We start from the raw sequence: 20,311 nt of genomic DNA on the forward strand, positions 1-20,311 counted from the left end.
GTTGCTCAGTCCATTAGATCATAAACTAATCGTAAAAAAAAAAAAATGCTAAAAAGTTACTGGCGAGCAGTGGCGAACAGTTCCACCAGCATTTGCTCAACCAGAAGTATTTAATGTTGTGGCTTAATGTGAATAACAGAGAAGTGGATTGAGAATAAGCTTTAATTTTTTTTCTTTTAAACTTCATACAGGTGATAAACATCAGTGCTGCTCTGAGTGTGGCAAACAATTTACATCCAGAGGATATCTTCGCATACACAAAAGAATTCACACAGGAGAGAAGCCTTATTACTGTTCTCAATGTGGCAAGCAGTTTTTGCAAAAGACGAATCTTCAGAGCCACCAAAGAATTCATACAGGAGAAAAGCCTTATTGCTGTTCTGCATGTGGCAAGCGTTTTTTGCGAAAGAGCAGTCTTCAGAGCCACCAAAGAATTCACACGGGAGAAAAGCCTTATTGCTGTTTGGAATGTGGCAAGCAGTTTTTGTTCAAGAACAGTTTTCAGAGCCACCAAAGAATTCACACAGGAGTAAAGCCTTATTGCTGTTGTGAATGTGGCAAGCGTTTTTTGCGAAAGAGCAATCTTCAGAGCCACCAAAGAATTCACACGGTAGAAAAGCCTCATTGCTGTTCTGAATGTGGGAAGCAGTTTTTGCGAAAGAGCCATCTTCAGAGCCACCAAAGAATTCACACGGTAGAAAAGCCTTATTGCTGTTCTGAATGTGGCGTGCAGTTTTTGCGAAAGAGCTATCTTCAGAGCCACCAAAGTATTCACACAGGCGAAAAGCCTTATTGCTGTTCTGAATGTGGCAAACACTTTTTAAAAAGGAGTTTACTTCATAGACACCAAAGAATTCACACAGGAGTGAAACCTTATTACTGTTCTGAATGTGGCAAGCATTTTTCACAAAAAAGGGATCTTCAGATCCACCAAGGAATTCACACAGGAGAGAAGCCTTATTGCTGTTCTGAATGTGGCAAGCAGTTTTTGTACAAAAGCAGTCTTCAGATCCACCAAAGAGTTCACACAGGAGAGAAGCCTTATTGCTGTTCTGAATGTGACAAGCGGTTTTCAGAAAAGAGCTATCTTCAAAGACACCAAAGAATTCACACAGGAGAGAAGCCTTATCGTTGTTCTGAATGCGGCAAGTGCTTTGCACGAGTGAGCAATCTTTCGACTCACCGGAAAATTCATACTTGAGAGAAGCCATATTGCTTTTCTGGATGTGGCAAGTGCTTATCACAAAGGAGTCCACTTCAGAGCCACAAATGAATGAACAAGTGGCCTCACCACAGTGGAACAGATCAGACCCCACATTCATATCGTGAGTAAGAAAATATGAGGACTTGACACTCCAGTGTTCAAGTGAAGATAAAGAGGAGACCATGTACTGCTAGTTTTACACAACTGGCCATGAGTTCTCAGCTGAAATGTTTCCTGGGACAGCTTGTGCAAAACTGCAGGGCAGAAAGTCCTTTGCCAGATTAAATGGCAACCTCTAATGGCAGAACATTAGAAACCACTTGTCGAACTTTTTCTTACATACTTCCAGGTGAAAGTCCATGCTTTACTTTTCCATTCCTTTGTTTGCATACTGCACTTTGTGAGATCAGATTGTCCTTTTCCCATATCACCTGAGCCATTAATGCTGTGCATTCTTACAGAAAGTAAGTTTATTCTAGATAATTTGATTTAAAGTGGTTCCCATGTTTGTTAAACTTAGACGCACAGAATAGTTAAAATGTGAACTTGTTTGTAACGTTGTGACTTAGCGTATGTATTTAACTTTGCTTACAGACCACAGAAACGGGAATTAAAGTCCTTTCTGAGTTCAAAGTGCATTTGAAGTGATATCTTACTTCTATATCACCTGGAAGGGGGAGTTTACAGCAGTAAAGTTGTGCAACTGTGGAGTTGATAGTGGCACCTCCTGCAGCCAGACATCTGATCGTGTTTACTGCCTTTTGGACTTTGTTTCACCCGCATTTCCTGAACCAGCCTACTGTACTGAGGCCAGCCCTCACTTACAGAAGTGTAATTTTTATTTCCAAATTAGATAAGTGATGCAAATTTAGGATACTTAACCGGAATAATTAAAAAAGAAAACAAATTAGTCTAGAAAAATTTGAATGCTTCAAATGAACAGTGAAAGAAGAAATACAGGAAAGGAAGCCAGCATTTAAATCAAATAATATTATCAGTAGAGAATTGCATTAAAAATATTTACATATTGGAAAATCTGAAATTAACACGTACTTATGAGCAAAGCCAACTAGAGCAGTGGTCCCGAAACTCGGTCCTGGGGACTCACTGTGGCTGCAGGTTCTTGTTCCAACCAGATTCATAATCAGTCATAATAATCGATAACAACTGATCTCATTTAATTAGATGGTCTTTTTTACTCTTCTCTTATTCTGCATTCAGAAAAAACACATTTATAAGACATTTAGAAATATTTGTTTTTTTCTAAAACTATAAATGCTTAACTTTCTTTTGTTGTTTTCCTATTATTTTCCCCTTATCCTGTGTAGTTTGCTCCCTTCATTTAACCCTAATAGTGACAATTAACAACCAGCACAGCAGACACCCAGGATGATGAAAGCAGCACAGACTTCAGTGTCAGACTTGCTAATTAATAAATAATCAATTAAATAACCAGAACACCTGGAAAAGCAGAATGAAAATTAGGTTGAAAATACGTTATGTTAATGACTTAAAAAAACCATACATATTCCCTATATAACTGCTTATTATATTTTATATAAAAATCTACCAACCTTAGTTTGTAACTTCTACATTCTACAAACTGGGAAATAATAACGCATTTAATTAGGCTAAGAGTTCAATGAAAAACAGAAGTCGGTTGGAACAAAAACCTGCAGCCACAGGGGGACCCCAGGACCGAGTTTGGGAAGCACTGAACTAGAGGAATATTAGCCAGAAGTGGAATATCCTCAAAAGTAAGCGATTCTTAAACAGTGAAATGCTAACACTAAAGCAAGCAGGAAGAGTTAATAAAGGAAGGGATGGAGTAACAACAGACTGAATGTGACAGCAAAAGTTTACACTTTAAAGAAATTGCCAGAAAACCACAAGAGAAGATCACCCCAAATGGATAAAGAAGTGGGGCAGAGAGAATTAGGAGAAAAAAAAATCAATACGAAGAACAACATGTAGTCACGCAGACAGAAAAAAAAAAAATAAACCAGCTTCAGAGAACACCTCACCAGAAGAAATGACAAAATCATGAGAGGACAAACTCCTTGAGGAAATTAGAGAAGAATTTGTGGACTCAATGGATACGTGTACAGACATCGATAAGAAGACCGAAGTGACCCAGAATCGCAAATCATCCTACTGGATAGGGAGAGGCTTCTCAATTCGATATTACTGTACAATGATTTTTGCCTACTGATTCAGTAAGTATTGTGATGGTCTGTCTAATGAGATTTGATATTGTGATTTATTGCCAGTTTTATTGTTTTTTTTTTGTTTTTTTTATTGAAAAGATAATTTCTCTACAGCTTGGTCATGGAGAGAAGTCAAGCAAAATGGCACCTTAATGGCCTACTGAACAGATTACAATATTCAAGCTTTCAAGGCAACTCAGGCCCCTTCTTTAGGCAGGCCCTGAGTTGCCTGGAAAGCTGGCATATTGTAATCTTTTGTTTTTTATTTTTTGCTTGACTTCTCACTACATTCATAATGGCTAACACGGTACAACACCCTAGTACTACACATCATGGTGAGTAATATAATTAAATATCTAGTTTATAAAGTGTTTTTATTGATTCAACAAGTAAACTTCATAAGTGTATCCGTATCAATAGAAATGTAAGGATTCAATGAATTTCACACTGGCAGTGCCATACCATGTGCATTGTTCCGTCGGGTTGGCACATCAATAATCGGCTGGTGCTGTGGGAGATCTGTTCAGTTCTGCTTTAGCTGCAAATGTGAAGGCCTTGGAAGCTCCTGTGGGAAAACCCCAGTGATGCCTCTTATTCTTCCAGTTGTCCTTATACCTGTTGGAACAAATGAAATAGTACATAGGGTGTCAGTTCTTCAATACAAACTTAAAAAGTTAGGGATCAAGCTGAGGAGCAGAACTGGTAAGGTGGTCTTCAAAGCTATGCCTCTGCCACATGCCAGGATTAAGTAAAATGGAGGAGATTAAAGGGCTTAATATGCTAATTTTGGTTTGTGACAGTGGGGCATAGAATTATGGGACATTCAGGCTCCTTCTGGAAGACATATGATCTCTCCTGCCATGACAGGTTACATTTGAACAGGAGGGGCACCAGTGTATTGGGGATGCAAGGAGGCTAGTCGAGGATTCCTCCAAAGCCAGGTTTAGAACTGTACATGATGGGACTGACAGAAGTATAAATAAAACTATAGAAGATAACTTTGAAAGGTTTACTCCACTTTTAAAAAGACAAAGTAAGCAATATGTTTTAAAAAAAATAATAATTGGCTGCCATAATGGCATATATTAGGAATGAAGTGAGTTGAGTTTATATGTAGCTGCATATAATTTATGATATAACAGCAGTAATGGAAACCTGCATAAACACCAGAGACAGGGATGAGTTCAAGATAGACAGGTGCAGATTATTAGGAAAGACCTGCAAAACAGAAAAGGCGAGGGATGGAGTTGCCATAAATGATGAGTGACCTCTTAGTGAAGAAGTTCAGATTCAACTAGAAAACATCAGTGATGGAATCCTCATGTTAGGAGCGTGTTATACACCAAACCCAACCCATTTGATCAGATTATTAGGTTAGATCAACTTTATTAATCCTGTGGGGAAATTCAGATGCGTACAGCAGCAGAAACATTAAAATAAGGATACAGACACACAGGACAGATAAAGAACAGATAATACAGCCAATCAATCAATCAAGCAAGAAGCAAGTAAAAATAAACAAATAAATCTATATTGTGCAGATATTTCAAAATGAACTTAATGACTGCCCCAGGAGGAAGCATTGAATTGCCTGATAGCAGTGGGCAGAAAAGAGCCCCAGAGGTGCTTCTTGGCACACCACAGGTGAATGTGCTCCAAGAGAATGCCTCCTGAATGGGATGGAGGGGATTTTTCATGATGGCATCCAATTTTGCCATCATTGTCCTTTCCATAATATCTTTCAGTGTGTCCAGGGTTTGCCATGTGATGCTGCAGGCTTTCCTGATAGGTTTGTTCAGTCTTTGTGCTTCTTTTGTGCTCGGGTTACTTCTCCAGGAGACTGCAGTGTAGAACCCTACACTCGCTACCTTGGACTGATAGAACATTTCCAGCTGCTTGCTGGACACATCAAAAGACCTGAGTCTCTTTAGAATGCACAGTCTGCTCTGGTCCTTCTTGTCCAGCACCACTGTGTTGTCAGACCAGTCCAGTTTGTTGTTCATGTGAACCCCCAGGTACTTGTAGCTCTGCATCACTTCCACATTCTCCTCCTGGTATCAGAGGGACCCCAGATGTCCACCACTAGCTCTTTTGCTGATGTTGAGTTGTACATTGTTCTCCCAAAACCACAAGATGAAGTCCTTCACACCACTCCAGTACTCTGACTTGTCCCCATTATTAATGTAGCCTATGATGGAGGAGTCATCTGAAAATTTCTGGAGATTGTGAGCGCTGGTATTGTGCAGGAAATCTGCTGTGTAGAGGGGTAAGCAGTAAGGTAGACCGGACAGTCCCCTGAGGTGTTCCAGTATTGCACACCACCATTTCTGAGACACACAGTCCCTCAGCCTCACAAACTGCTGTCTGTTGGTCCAGAAGATAGTGAGGGCATCAAGATTCAAAAGCTTGAGCTTTTCCCCCCAGTTGATGAGGCAGAATAGTGTTAACCATAGTTTCAGTTTAAAAAAAGTTTGTTTAGATGGGGATATTCTAGTCCTGTGGGATTTGAATTTCCTAAGTATTAAGAGGGCTAGCCTTACAAATAGAGCACAAGAACAGATGTGTTTTTGAATGTAATCAGTAACTTTTTTTAAAGCACCACCAAGATGGCCACTGTCCAGATTTACAATTCTGTAAAATTTAGGCTAGACTTGATGACTGAGCCATTGAGGTCTGGTGACCAGAATGTAATACAAAACCTAAAACTACTGAGATTTGAGCAGATGCAGCTAAGCCTAAAGATGAACTGTTAAATATGGAGACAGTTAATGAGATTCATGAGAAGAGTGTATCAGAAAATTTAGAAAAAGTCATGAAGAAAATGTCACAGTGGATAAATAAGAAGCTGAAAAAAATGTACAAAGGGAAAATACAGTTGTAGAAGACTTAGAAGAGTAAGAAGTCCAGCTCTACCTGTAGGGCTTATTAGAGCAATGGTTAAAAAGGACACTGGGAAAGATAGAAGACAAATGGAGAGACATATTACAGAAAAAGATTACCTACAGAGATTCTACAGATTACCTACAGAGACCATCAAAGAGAAGACGAAGAGTATTAAGAACAGTAAGGGAGAATTTAAATACACAGACAGTGAAATGGCAAATGCTTGTAGTCTTTCTGAAAGTTTTCACATATGATGAAGTTGGTAACCTTCAGCAGTAACAAACACAATCAAGGAGATACTGAGCAGGGCCAGATTAGCACCTTTAGAGGCCCTAAGTACTTAGAAGATTTTGGGGCCTCCATCTATATGAGCTCCACTTGCTTTCAATGGATTATTGAACAGGACAGTCGACATGACCAAGACCAGAGCGATCACGTGAGCCTCGGTGAACCACGTGGTAGTTACCAGTTTCTAATCTTATTGTATTTCCAAGATTAATATGTCATCAACCTCTATTGTTACTATTATTATTTTTATTGTGTGTATGTGTATATATATATATATATATATATATATATATATATATATATATATATATATATATATATATATATATATATACACACTATAGATCTAGATATAGATCAGTGTTTCCCAAACTTGTTCCTGGGGAACCCCTGTGGCTGCAGGTTTTTGTTCCAACCAGCTTCTGTTTTTAATTGAAGTCCTGGGCTAATTAAGTGAATGGTTATTTCCCAAGTTCTGTGTTTAGAGAACAATATAGAAATTAGAAAACTAAGTTTGCTAAAAAAAAATATATATTAAAATATACCAAGCAGTTATATAGGAACTAGACATTAAGCCCATTACAATGATGGGCGCTAGAATAGTAGTGCATAAACATTAGCAGAAACAGTCTATATTAAATGGCAAATGACCTTGACCTCATTCTGTTTCTCTGCGTCACTGTATTGTGTGCCTTTAATTTTCTCTCGCGGTAATACTGGTTTGTATTTCCGTGAAATGCCTGTAATTTTCTCTGACAGTAATACTTGCTTTGATGTCTGTAATATGCGTTTAATTTTCTGTCACAACAGTGGACAATCAGCAGAGTCTCCCCAGCAACTGATGTAATGTGTGGCGTGCAGCTGATAATCGTGCCTGTGCCGTCTCTCCAGCAAGTACAGTGCAGTTCCCCAGCAAGTATTTTAATGTGTGCTGGTGTGCAGCTGATTATTGTATGTGTGGCGTGTCCCCAGCAATGGATTTTATTTGCGCGAAAATAAATCTACTTTTAAAAGTCATCCTATTGTAACATCATGAAAATTCGTATATTTAGGAAAACCCCTTCAACAACTGACACTTTACCGGTCCAAGCTTCTTAATCGCAAATCTGACATCCTCAGAGTGAACACATGCACAACAACAAACACTAATCCCAGCTCTTTGGGGAAGATGGTCTCCGCATCTCAGTACCCGATTGGATTTTTCGTGCCTTATGTTTTAGGGCTTACCTCATTTACCGAAATCCCATTGGATCGGCCGCGCGATATTTTATAGGTCCCGCCCTCTCTGTCTTGTGTGACGCGTCAGGCGGCCTTTGAAGCATCTGCTAGAGGCCGGTGACTCTGCCACTCATTCCGCCCTTCCCTGTACTTCCGCCTTGTCCGTAATATGCGTTTAACTTTCTGTCACAACAGTGTGCAATCAGCAGAGTCTCCCCAGCAACTGATGTAATGTCTGGCGTGCATCTGATAATCGTGCCTATTGTGTCTCCCCAGCAAGTACTGTGCATTTCCCGAGCAAGTATTTTAATCTGTGCTGGCGTGCAGCTGATTATTGTATGTGTGGCGTCTCCCCAGCAACGGATTTTATGTGCGCGGTCGCGACTACCCAACCAGCACTCTCCTCAGCAATGATGTCCTTTATTAAAGAGTGCCCCGCGCATGCGCACTTCACCAGAAGACACACACACATGGACGCACACAGGGGTTTTATTAAAGAGGATAATGTATTTTTTGTCTTTTTAACACAATTTTCATCTTGATTTTTCTAGGTCTTCTAATTGTTTAATTAATCCATTATTTATTAATTAGTGGGTCTGACTCTAAAGTAGTTGCAGCCTTTGATTATTTAGTGTTGTTTGCCTGGGTGTCTGCTTTGCTCGTTTTAAATTGTCATTATTAAGATACAACGAATGGGGGAAAAACTGCACAGAGAAAGGGCAAAATATAATGAAATCAACAAAAGAGAGTTAAGCATTTAAATCTAGCAGCAGCAGAAATATTTCTAAATGTCTTATAAATGTAAAAATCATGCTGCTGTACTTTTCTGAATGTCGAATAAAAGAAAAAAAAAACAGCTAATTAAATGAGATTTGTGCTATGAGGTGTTGTCACAGATTATGAATCTGGTTGGAACAAAAACCTGTAGCCACAGGGGGTCCCCAGGACCGAGGTTGGGAAACACTAATATAGATAGATATATATATAGATATACTAGGGGCTTCACTCACCCACCCCCCAACTCCCCCCTTCACACTAGCCACTTTGCGTCTCTGCCGCTCGCGTTTTGAAGGGGGGAGCTAAACACACGCTAAAGAGAGGCGGAAGGATCAGCTGCTGGCTGTCTGCTAGCTGCTAACGAGCTGCGTGATCTGCATGTCGCGCTACGTGTCGATCATTTACAAGCCTATACAGCAACTGTCCTTTTGTCTCACTTCCTTGTCTCATGGGACGTTAAAGTGTCTCTGAGAAATTCTTTGTAAGTAGGGCATGACATGCAAGAAGTCTCGCGGGACTTCAAAGTGTCTCCCCGAGATGATAACATCTCGACCCAAAATTTTTTTATATAATAGATAGATAGATATTGTGGAGATTGGCCCAGATCCCAGACAGACACTGGACACACAAGTTCCAAAACACACACATTTGTTCTTCTTTTTCTTTAGCACAGGACACAGTGTACAATCCCCAGCAATTATTGCTTTGTACTCTCTTCTTTTCTCTTTCTCTCTTTTCTATTCTTCTTCTCTCCTTCTTCCTCCTCCACTACTCTCCCGCAAGTTCCGTTGTCTACCTCCCAACTCCGGTTCCTCGAATGGAGTGAGGCAGCTTCTTTTTATACTGCACCCAGCTTCATTTATCTTGATTCCATTTACATCTTTGTGTATGTATTGATCACGCACTATTGGGTTTAATTAAATACTTGGAAGGAAAGTGAAGAGAAAAAAGTGAAGGACTGAGAATTACTCGTCCATTTTAGCCTTCAAATCATTTGGATGATATACTTAGAGAGGGGAAGAAAATCTGGGATATGAGAATTAACTGACATAGCAGAGTTAAAGCACTAACAAGCCATGAAATTAAAATATTGGCAAGAATTGCTTTCTAATTAAGCAACCGGGTTAGAACAAAAACCTGCAGCCACTGCGGCCCTCCAGGACTGTGATTGAGGACCCCTGCTATAGACTATGTAGTGTGTTTTACATTTTTCTCTTAAATAGTGCCTTACATATCTATCACTAATCATTGCTCTGTAGAGTGATGACATGCTGCATGTTTATTGGCATCTATAAATGAGTTCAGTTAACAATTATTTTATTAATAACACACCACATTGTCCAATAGTCACAAAAAACAAAATGCAAACACAAGTCATGCTCAGCTGTTTTCACTCTTTCTGCTCTTCCAGGTGGCCATATTTGTGGGGGTGTCTCTGCACAGTAGAACAATGGACCACCACTCCAGAGTCTGCTAAATCTTCCTGAACGTCTTTAGCAGTCAAACGGTGGTTTTTATTTGCCTTTCTAGTAATCCAACGAGCAGTTCTTTCAGAAGGTTTTCTTGGTCTTCCAGACCTCAACTTGACCTGCAGCGGGTCGTAAAAACGGCAGAGGCCATTATTGGGACTGAACTGCTATCACTCGAACTCTCGTATAAGACTCGCTGTGTGAGAAGGACCAAAAACATTCTCAAGGATAACTCATCCTGGAAATTCTTTGTTTGAGCTCCTCCCATCAGGAAGACGCTTTACGTCAATCCGTGTACGCACAAACAGACAAAAAAAGAGCTTTTTCCCATCTGCCATAAACTTTCTGAACTCTGAATCTCCTCAGTCTGAGATTATTTTTAATTGAATATGTGCAATACGCTATATTGGTAATGTGCAATATACAGTACTAATATAATACAATATAGAATATGTAATGTACTATTCATTAAAAGGTGCAATAACAATTTATGCTGCTGTACTTAATAATAATTTGCTCTGGTTACCTGATCACTTAACACTGTATTCGACATATTTGGAATTATTTGACTTTTCTTTAAATGCACCTTGGGGCTGTCACAAAAAGTAATTTTGTTGTGTTACACGATAATGCTTTGCTACCTTCTTGTTACCTTCTCCAGCTTTATGACATCAATTCTTTTATTTTTCAGAGTCTTAGGCAGCTCCTTAGAGGAGCCCATGGCTGCTGATTTTTAGGACAAGGTTTGAGGAGTCGGAGAATTTATAGAGCTTTGCAGTCTGCATCACCTGGGGTTTCCTAACAATGACTGTGAACAAGTCGTAGGCCTAATGAACTGATGAAGGTCTGCGACCACCTTAGGAAAAGTTATCTCAGACCTCAAATATCTTGAGGTGCCCAAATTTTGGCATGGTGCTCCTTTCCTTTTTTCACGGTACAATTGTACAAAGCAAAAACAATACACTAATCTTGTATAAAATTCTGAAAAAGAAATGTGTCACCTTCAACTTGAAGCCTTTTGTTGATCAGTTCATCTTCTGCTCACTTAACTATTCACAGTAACTGACACCTTAAGCAGGGGTGCCCAAACTTTTGCATGCAGCTGTACCAATAGTCCAAAGGACATTGTTGTAGGAGGTCCATCTGCTCCATCCAGTCCCCAGGCTGTTCACTCTGATGGTAATCTGTTTAGGGGAGGACAGAAGGGCACCTCAGAGCCCGTTATTAGAACCATTTTAGTGTCCCCCTGACCTGATGACCACCTTTGGTCCAGGCTTCTTCACAGGGGGTTAACGCCAGGACTTTACCTCCATTTTCTTCCTTGAACGGCTGAATACTCGCTATAGCAGGTGTCACCTTTGGTATCTGAATTTCACATAGAGGTTCTCCCTCAGCTTTTTTAAGCTCCTGATCAGTTTGATTCTTTATCAATGTTTTCCGATCATTAGTGCTTCTATCTGATGGGTGTTTCTCAACAGAATTTCAGTTTTTATTCTGACCTTCTATGCCCTCAGACCTGTGATCTCCAAAACTTCTCATCCCTGATGATTCTGCCTTTCTGTTCATCGATGTAGGTGTTACGGGCTCCATGGGCCATGGCAACAGAAATGATGAAAGTAGCAAATCCTGAAGTGTGCGCAAACTTCGCCTCCACCAGAGGATGAGCTACGTCAACCAGGTCTGGAACTGAACTCCACTGGCCTTCAGTGGTGATGTAATCCAGGTCTTTGGCCCTGTGGAATAGATAAAGTGGAGCAGCAATGAGAGCACACCGCTTTCAGTTCGTTGTCCAATTTGCGTCTCTTTATTCACATTCAATAAAGTCAGTAAAACCCTGCATATGTATTTCACTATTTTATATTCACATTCTCAGGTGTGTTTCCAATAACTCTTCATTCCACCAAGAGTCTCAATAAACAGGATCATGTACACATACAAATGTACATACAGTAAGTAATTCCTAGCCACTAGGGTAAAATACAAAAAGATTACAGAAATACTGTATTTAAAACAAGCTATGTCCTGTATTTCCTGTATATTTAATAAAACTAATATATTGCTAATGCTGAGATCTATCTGTCTAGTGCGTTCTCTGTCTGTTTTCTTATATAGTGCCTTCGCTGTCTGCCTATTATACAGTGAATTCCCTGTCTATCTATGTAGTAATAATAGTATTATTACTTTTTGGTTTCCCTTTCTGCCTACTATGTAGTGCCTTTCCTATCTATGTGTCTTATATAATGCCTTTCATGTCTGTCTATTTATCTAGCGGCTTCTCTCAGGGGCGTAGCAAGGTCTGGTGGCACCCGGTGCGGAATTTAAACTTGTCACCCCCATGTCCACCAAAATATAAAATGAAATTTATTGAGAAAGCAATTTTTTTATTCAATTGGTTAAGTAAAGAGGGCATAATGTTAATTATTTTGTAAACATTTTTTTATGAATAAAAAAAAAGTAAAATGCCTTTTTATTAATAAGCCAGTTTAATGTACAATGTAAGAAATATTTTTTCATAGTGATAGTACCTAGTACATAACTTTATTATTATTATAATACAACTTAAAGAAAACTCAATTGTTTACAAGTTCCGTTCTCTAGGCTCTAATCCACCAAACTGTAATGATTATTGATGAAATGATAATTTCCCAATACTGCCCCTTCTTGGCCTCTGATTTGTCGCCAAAACTTATGCCAAATCGCCAATTAACCAGAATTGTGACACATGATTGCGTCGTGTGTCCCGGCTCGTATATATAGGGGCAATAAGATAGTGGGATGGGGAGGGAGAAATTGTCCGTTCGCTCGTAGAACGATCCTAAAGTTAACGGTCGGTTCTAGAACGGACAATACCTACCCACCCCACTGTCTAAAACGTTTTGCGCCGACTATATTATTATGATGTTCGGGTTAAAAATATCATCTTGTTGCACAGAACGACTTGGGGCGATGATATATTTGTGGCAGGGATGAGACAATGAGTCACAGGACCGGTGGTTTGTTTACTTGAGCACCAGCACAGTTCAAAAGAAACGAGACAGAACACCCCAAACGCACCACACAATACTAAATCATTACAGTATCACATCGTTCACCCGCAATTTGCTGCAATTAGGGATTGTTAAAGCCCATGTAACTTATTTGACATGTTATTTTATGTAACGACAAGGCGCATTAATACAAAACCGGCAATTTTTTGTCACCTCCTCAGAGCTGGTACCCGGTGCGGCCCGCACCCACCGCACCCGCCTTCCTACGCCACTGAAAACAGAGAGACCGCGACAGGCACGTGCCAATTGCATGCATCAACTCAGTGTGTGACGGAGAGCGCGGTCCGAGGTGAGGCTCGTCGCTGCCTCTCGTTTCTCCTCTGTATTTGAACGGGAAATGTGCCAATTCAGCGACTTTGACTATGAAAATGATCACGATTATTGGAATCATACAGAAAACAAATTTATAGCACAGACCAGTGGTCAGATTTATTTTATATTAGGCCTATCATTATTAGTTTTTTAAGTTTTCATGATGAGCCTCACCTTCCTCCCCTGACCGCATGTCCCTGATGATATTGTCCACCTGAAAGATGCTGCTGTCTCATATCCGTACAAACAAACCCAAGAATGAAATATTGTATCTAACGGACCTTTATTGCCAATGATTTGAACCCGGCTGTGCAATTTTGCCCAGCTGAAGCATTGAAGAGGAAGTAGAAGACACTTAGGAGACATACCGACCTGGGGGGTTCAGTCGAGTTCAACTCCCGGCTCCTCATGGGGTCAGATTACCCACAACTAAATCTGTTAAATTATTAAATTATCACAACTAAATGTGTTAAATTATTTTTATAGATTATTTTGTTGGTTAATTTACTCTTATTTTGTAGCACTTTGAGATTGTTAAATATAAATAAAATTTATTATTATTATTATTATTATTTATTATTACAACCAATTTCCTCTGCTGCTCCTCTACTACTCCATACTTGTTTGTGCTTTCTGTTCAGTGTTTGATTTCACACCCGTTAATTTTGTGTTGTGTGTTGCTAAAGTTTTCTGTCGCGTTTAATCATTAACACGTTTAGTGTCCTTTAAGTTTATAACTTCAACTTTTAATAACACGTAGTTCTCATACATGTAAATGCGCCAATCATAACCCTGTTTCTGGTTGCGCATGAGCAGGTTATTCATATTATTCACTAATAACACTAAAGGACAATGTGCTGTACTTGACTGTATTCTAAGACGCTCATTTCGATATGTTTCGACTGTGCAGAATTATATTTAATTGTAAGGCGTTTCCCTTTTAGAAGACACATCTTGCCTGAAGAAGGGGCCTGAGTTGCCTCGAAAGCTTGCATATTGTAATCTTTCTAGTTAGCCAATAAAAGGTGTCATTTTGCTTGGCTTTTCTCTACCTTTTAGAAGACGAAAGTTACCCCGCGCATTTGGAAATTAGGGTAACAGTGCCATCTATTGGTTATCTTAATGAATAGCAGCTCAAGTTTAAAAAACTGAAAATGTGGTGATTGTAATTTCTTTTCCTGGGTAATCTGAAATGGATCAGTGTTGTCATTTAGATTGATTACGTTTGTGTATGCACCCCATTGGTACCTCTGTATTTAATGTATTTCTTTCTTTATTTACTTCTGTTTAGACACCGTACACACACACACCGGCCGCCCGGGGAAGCGACGCAAGCGAGGCACTCGGGCAGGTATCCCCGCTAGACTAAAGGCTAATCCACACAGACCCACTGGCGTAGGAAGGTGAATAAGTGTATTGAATTTCCTTTTTTTAAAGTTATAAAAATGAACTGGCTCTGTATCAATATGGGTGAATAAAACCAGTGATATGAGATGAGTCTGCACACAAACAGCGGTGTGTTATGTTGATTAAACTTGTTAGAAAGAATATCGCGGCACTCTGTCCACATGGTGTTCATCATAAACTGAACTATTTCATGCTGTTTAAGTTCTGCTCAGTTAGTGGAGAATATTTTATTTTACAGCTGTTAAATTCAGTTTTATTATATTAATAGGTAAGTTGGTTTCTCAGTCGATCTTACAGAGACGCTTTGAAATAACATTAAAACTAATCACTAAGAACAAATGTATTACAAATATGAACTATAGCAGTAAGCACTTACTGTAAAAAAATTAGATCAAATAGATTGATTCAAGTGATAACAGCTCACTTCCTTAATTTAAGTCTGTGGATATAAAGTTAAACTTCTCTGTAAGATTAATAGCCATTGGAATAAATGAGGATTTGAACCGGTGGCTTTATGCTCTTCATTTCGTCAGCATATGACCTGATTGCACAACTGAGAACGAATTAAAGAATTTTAACAAGTTCACAGGGACAGTCAGCACAATGCCATGCAACACAGTGTTAATTCTTTTCTTTTTTTGAAAAAGGACCATATATTTCTATAAAACTGGTTGGATACATTAGGTTTTGTAAACTTGATGCCTTAAGACAAATGGCAATTTTATTAGTAATAATTTATGTCTAAAGATATTTTTCAACAAACACAATTTGTTCATAAGAGGGAAATTGCAACAATAGATCAAAACGGAAAGGAAACTTTACATGATTTATTACGTGAGTGGGAAAATAAAAACACTACATACTTTATAAAACATATATATATACAGTGTATATATATATATATATATATATATATATATATATATATATATATATATATATATATATATTAGTACCTGCCAAATAATACAAAGAGTACACAGCATATATTTCGCCCTAATTGGGGCTTATCAGGTGTGCACACCTAAGTTTCCTCTTACGGCGATCGAACCTTGGACATCAACGTTACGCCACAAAGGCTGCTTCATATATTTTGCAGGTTGAATATTTTCATTTTGGTTAACTAATGTGGAACTAAAATGAATAAACCGTAATGTCAAGTTATACTGCATGCATAGTTCCGATCGGGCCATGCCGTAAACTGGATTTTTTTGTTTTTAATGTTTTTTTCATTAAGCGTATGCAGTGTGTGTCACTACCTGGTCCCCGTTGTTGGCCCGATCCGCGTGCGCGTGCGTATTGAAAGGCTACATCATCACACACTTTATGGTTCTGCCCAATCTGTTTAACGCATGCGTGAACACTTTACTGCATGTTAGGCTTTCAATACGCCTGCGCGCACAAATCGGGCAGGCACGCAGATCGGGTAATGACAGACGCAATTTAAACCATAGACATAGAATTACTAGACGCCGAATGACCAGCAGTATCGTACGTAAACGTCGCCGCCATATTGCGTGTGGCACTGCTGTGGCGTGAAGTAATGGATAAAGATTCCTCACGCTTGTGTTGCTTGGGATTGTATAAACCGCTTTACGCTCCAAACCAGATCCCGGGGGATTACATTTCATAGGTAAAGCTGAACAATTGTTTTGGTTATATTTGGCCATTGGAATATCCTGTTTTATAATCTTAACTTTAGCTACGCCAGGCTAAACTAGCAAAGCTATGCATTTATGTGCTCAAGTGAGCCTCCAAACAACGTTTTGGCTAAACGTATTTAGTCACTAACTATGTAGATTGTTGTTAGCTGTTAACATTTCTCAAACTTTGAAAGTTTCTCAAAGAAATCCACCTCATGAAGCAGTGGGAGGTAGCCCTTAGACGGGATTTTGAGAAAGCTGTCCTGTGATGTGTGCCGTGCTAGTTTGGTAACAGATGCTGTACCGGCATCATATGATCAAAGTAATCACTTGCTCACATTAAAAAACAAAGGAGGTTTGATGATTCCTTCTGAGAGTTACAGTCAAGGTGGTCAAAGTAGCTGAGCGTGTTATCCGACAGTCGACATTAAGGCAAGCTGTCAGTGGATCTTTGATCAATCAGTTTGTTCGGGCTGAGATTGGTTCAGATGATGTGTTTTTTCTCAAGCAGCACATTGAGGAAACACAGTTTGAAATTGACAACCATCATTTTATGCTCATGTCTTTAGTTGTGTCTGTCTTCCACAAACTAAGGCTGCACCATATTGCCAGACTGAATACTCTCAAATTACAGAGTGGCAACACACAGAAAAAGCTATAAGACAGTTCTGTTTCAAGGATTTTAGATCCTATCCTGTATATATTTAAGTAACTACATTGTTGTGTGTGTGCGCGTGCGTGTGTGAGAGAGAGAGAGAGAGATTGAGAGAGGAATGAGCGAAATGTTTTCAGAAATTATTAAGCCAATTTGTATACAATAAAATTGTTTATTTTTGTCAGTGAGTGTATCATTTCACTGTTAAAAGAAAGACAAACAAAGATGACTGGCAGTAACAGGGCAAAATTCACAATTGGTATGCCAGTTTGAAAAGATAAGTTTTGAGGGCAGTTTTAAAATGTGTTATTGAATCGAACTGATGTATATGAGAGGGAAGAGAATTCCCGAGTTGAGGAGCACTATGAGAGACGCTCGAGCTCCCATAGAACAGAGTTTGATGTGCGGTACAGAAAGTAAAGCTGCAGATGAGGATCTGAGTGAGCGAGAGGAGTGTAAGTCTGGAGGAGATCAGTGAGGTTGTGGAGAGCTTTAAATGTTAAGAGCAATATTGTGTATTGTATTCTGTAGTGAACAGGGAGCCAGTGAAGTTGAGAGAGAAGAGGTGTAATATGTTCAGTGGATTTAGAACAGCAGATTATTATTCTGGCAGCAGAATTTTGAAGAAGTTGTAAGCGATGGATACCTTTTTGTGGGATGTCAGATAGAATTGCATTACAGTAATTTATACGTGAGGTGACTGTGGCATTGACCAATACTTCAGTACTGTGTTGCGTAAGAACGGGACAAAGTCTAGAAATGTTTTGGAGATGGAAGATGGCAGTCCGAGAAATGTTACTTATATGGGAGGAATTATTTAATAATAATAATTATTATTATTTAATAATTGCCATTATTAGTGTATAAATGGATAAAAATAATTGGATGTAAACGATTCGCCAAAATCTGTTGTATGTAAACGATACTGTTTTAAACGTTACCCGGTTTCCGCGTCTACCTGTATTAGTTTAAATGGCACTTTTGCCTTTCGCAATATGGCGTACGCGCTGACGTATCGTGTCGACTGGGCAACACAGTGAATGCGGCGTCTGTCTATATATTTCTATGTTTGAAACAATCCTCGAAACGGCAGTATCGAGGAGGCCATCGCTAGCTATAGCAGTACCCTTCTAGGCTAACATGCAGTAAAGTGTTCACGCGTGCGTTAAACAGATTTGGGCAGCACCGTAAAAGTATGCGATGACGTAGCCTTTCAATAGCAGCTAGACTCTCTTGGCCGCCTCTTATTATGAAGTGTTACACAGGAGGAATGATGTTGGTGTGTGAGGTAAGAGTGTGAACGAGTTCAGAAAGAGCCATTGCCGAGAGGCAGACGGTTAGTCTTTTAGGTTTTGGGGGCGCACTTTATAGACTTGTGGTTTTCGTTCCACTCAGAATCACCGCGCGCGACTTGAATGAAAGGCAAGCAGCGCATTCGTGTCTTTTCATTGGTTATCAGTGGGTCGCTTCACGTAGCCGAGTACCATTTTTGCTTCACACCGCCTGCTCCTACTTTTTTCCGTTTATTCTGTCGTTTCCTTCTTTAATCGCTAAAGTAGAAGGGGCGGGCATTCCATGTGCACGGCGCTTTGATTTTTGCCTTTGTTTCTCCTTTGGCGCTCCGCAGCGTCCAGCAGTAAGACAATCGCAGAGTTGGTGACTGTTCGGTCATTAAAATTACAGTAAGGAGACGGTCAGGCTTTACGCGTCTAATTAGTAAAACAGAAACACGAACTGACAAAAGTCCATGGCGTTGGAGAATAAGAGCTGAGAACGAATACAAAAATTTAGTGTGAGAAAACTGCAGTGGTAACGTGGCGTAACTTGCCCGTAGGAGAATAAACTGAATGTTTATAACTGGCAAAGGTGCAGATGACTTAATTGGGACCTGCCCTAATTACTCACCTATTGCATTGCCCATTGTTATTAAATCATCGGGGTTTCTAGGTGGGGTGTAAGTATTTTAAAAAAGGAAGTTTGTTTGGGTTTTAGTGAGTGTGAGGAGAAAAGAGAAGGATTTCAGTTTAACAGAGCAAGGTATGGAGAACTAGGGCTGGATTGTTCTGCCTCTTTTTTCTTTATTAAAAGAAATGCAACTGTTGTAAGCTCACTGGTGATAGGAAAATGAAGCCTCGTGTGGGTTTCTTTCTATTTGTGATGAAAAAGATTCGAAACTTTGAAACCTCAGCCGCAGTATGAACAGCGACATCTGGTGGTTAACTGAGGTCAAGGCCATCTCTCAAGATCACAAATGAAGCAGTACTCACTTTAAAAAGGACTGAAAGTCTGTGTACATTTTATTCTGCTAAGGTCCTTGTCCATTTATACCAGTGGTTCCCAAACTTTTTCGATTCTCGGTGCGCTAGCTGAATCCAGGTTTTCCCATAGCACACCAACCCCGATTCAACTAATTATAATTAGTAGGATTGTGGTGTAGCGGGTCCGCGGCTACGAAAGATTGGTGGCTTTTAAAAAATCCATTCTCCGTGTCAGTCTCCGTGGGCGGGAGGATTTGAGGAAGTAATTGGGGTGAGATCGTTCTCAATTGCTTAATCGGCTTCCTACGGTGCACGATTGAGACGCTGCGCCCACGGAGCCATATAAGAACGGGCCGGCGCAGAAGGAAAGGGAAAAGGCTTGGAGAGCGAGAGCGAGGCATTAGGGCGGAAGAAAGAGGGCGAGCCAGCCAGCGCGATTCTATGCGCTACCTTGTAAGATGATAGTGATGCATTGCTTGGTATTGATGCCTGTTTATAAAAAAACCTTTTTGTTGACTTAACTCTTAACTTTCTGGCAAAGTAGTCAAGAGATTTACTAACCATGCTGGGATGATTGGTTTCTAAATGGCGCTTCATCATGCTTGGTAGCTGGCACTCTGATGCCAAAACTTTCATACACAGTATACACTGCGGCCTCCCTTCACCATTGACTTATGTCAACGTAAAACCAAAGCTCAAATAACTGTCATCATATCTAATATATAAAGCAGAATGTATGTTTGTCCTCCATACAAATCTGCACCGGGCGTCCGCCACCAAACTGGGCATGGGGCTGCTTTGTGACCAGGAGGAGGTCATGGGGTATGTTTGGATGGGAAAAAATGTCCTTGGTCAAGCGCAGGACACCTTTTGACCGACACAACTTTCGCCACACGTCCCCGTTCGACAAGATGGCAGCACGTTGCAACAGACGTTAACGGCG

At 39.8% G+C, this 20,311-nt stretch overlaps 2 protein-coding genes across 2 annotated transcripts in view; both read left to right on the forward strand.

Moving 5' to 3' along the window:
- Positions 1-1,840, forward strand: part of LOC114665036 (zinc finger protein OZF-like) — a 35,626-nt gene extending 33,786 nt beyond the window's left edge. The window contains exon 3 of the mRNA XM_051926288.1: positions 192-1,840. Within this exon, the coding sequence (XP_051782248.1) occupies positions 192-1,201 (1,010 nt within the window). The 3' untranslated portion in view covers positions 1,202-1,840. The remainder of the gene's footprint in view (positions 1-191) is intronic.
- Positions 1-20,311, forward strand: part of LOC114664931 (gastrula zinc finger protein XlCGF57.1-like) — a 607,208-nt gene that overhangs the window by 156,879 nt on the left and 430,018 nt on the right. The gene's annotated exons all lie outside the window — the stretch shown is intronic.

This window comes from Erpetoichthys calabaricus, chromosome 1 (genome assembly GCF_900747795.2).
Source record: "Erpetoichthys calabaricus chromosome 1, fErpCal1.3, whole genome shotgun sequence".
Taxonomy (NCBI): Eukaryota; Metazoa; Chordata; class Cladistia; order Polypteriformes; family Polypteridae; genus Erpetoichthys; species Erpetoichthys calabaricus.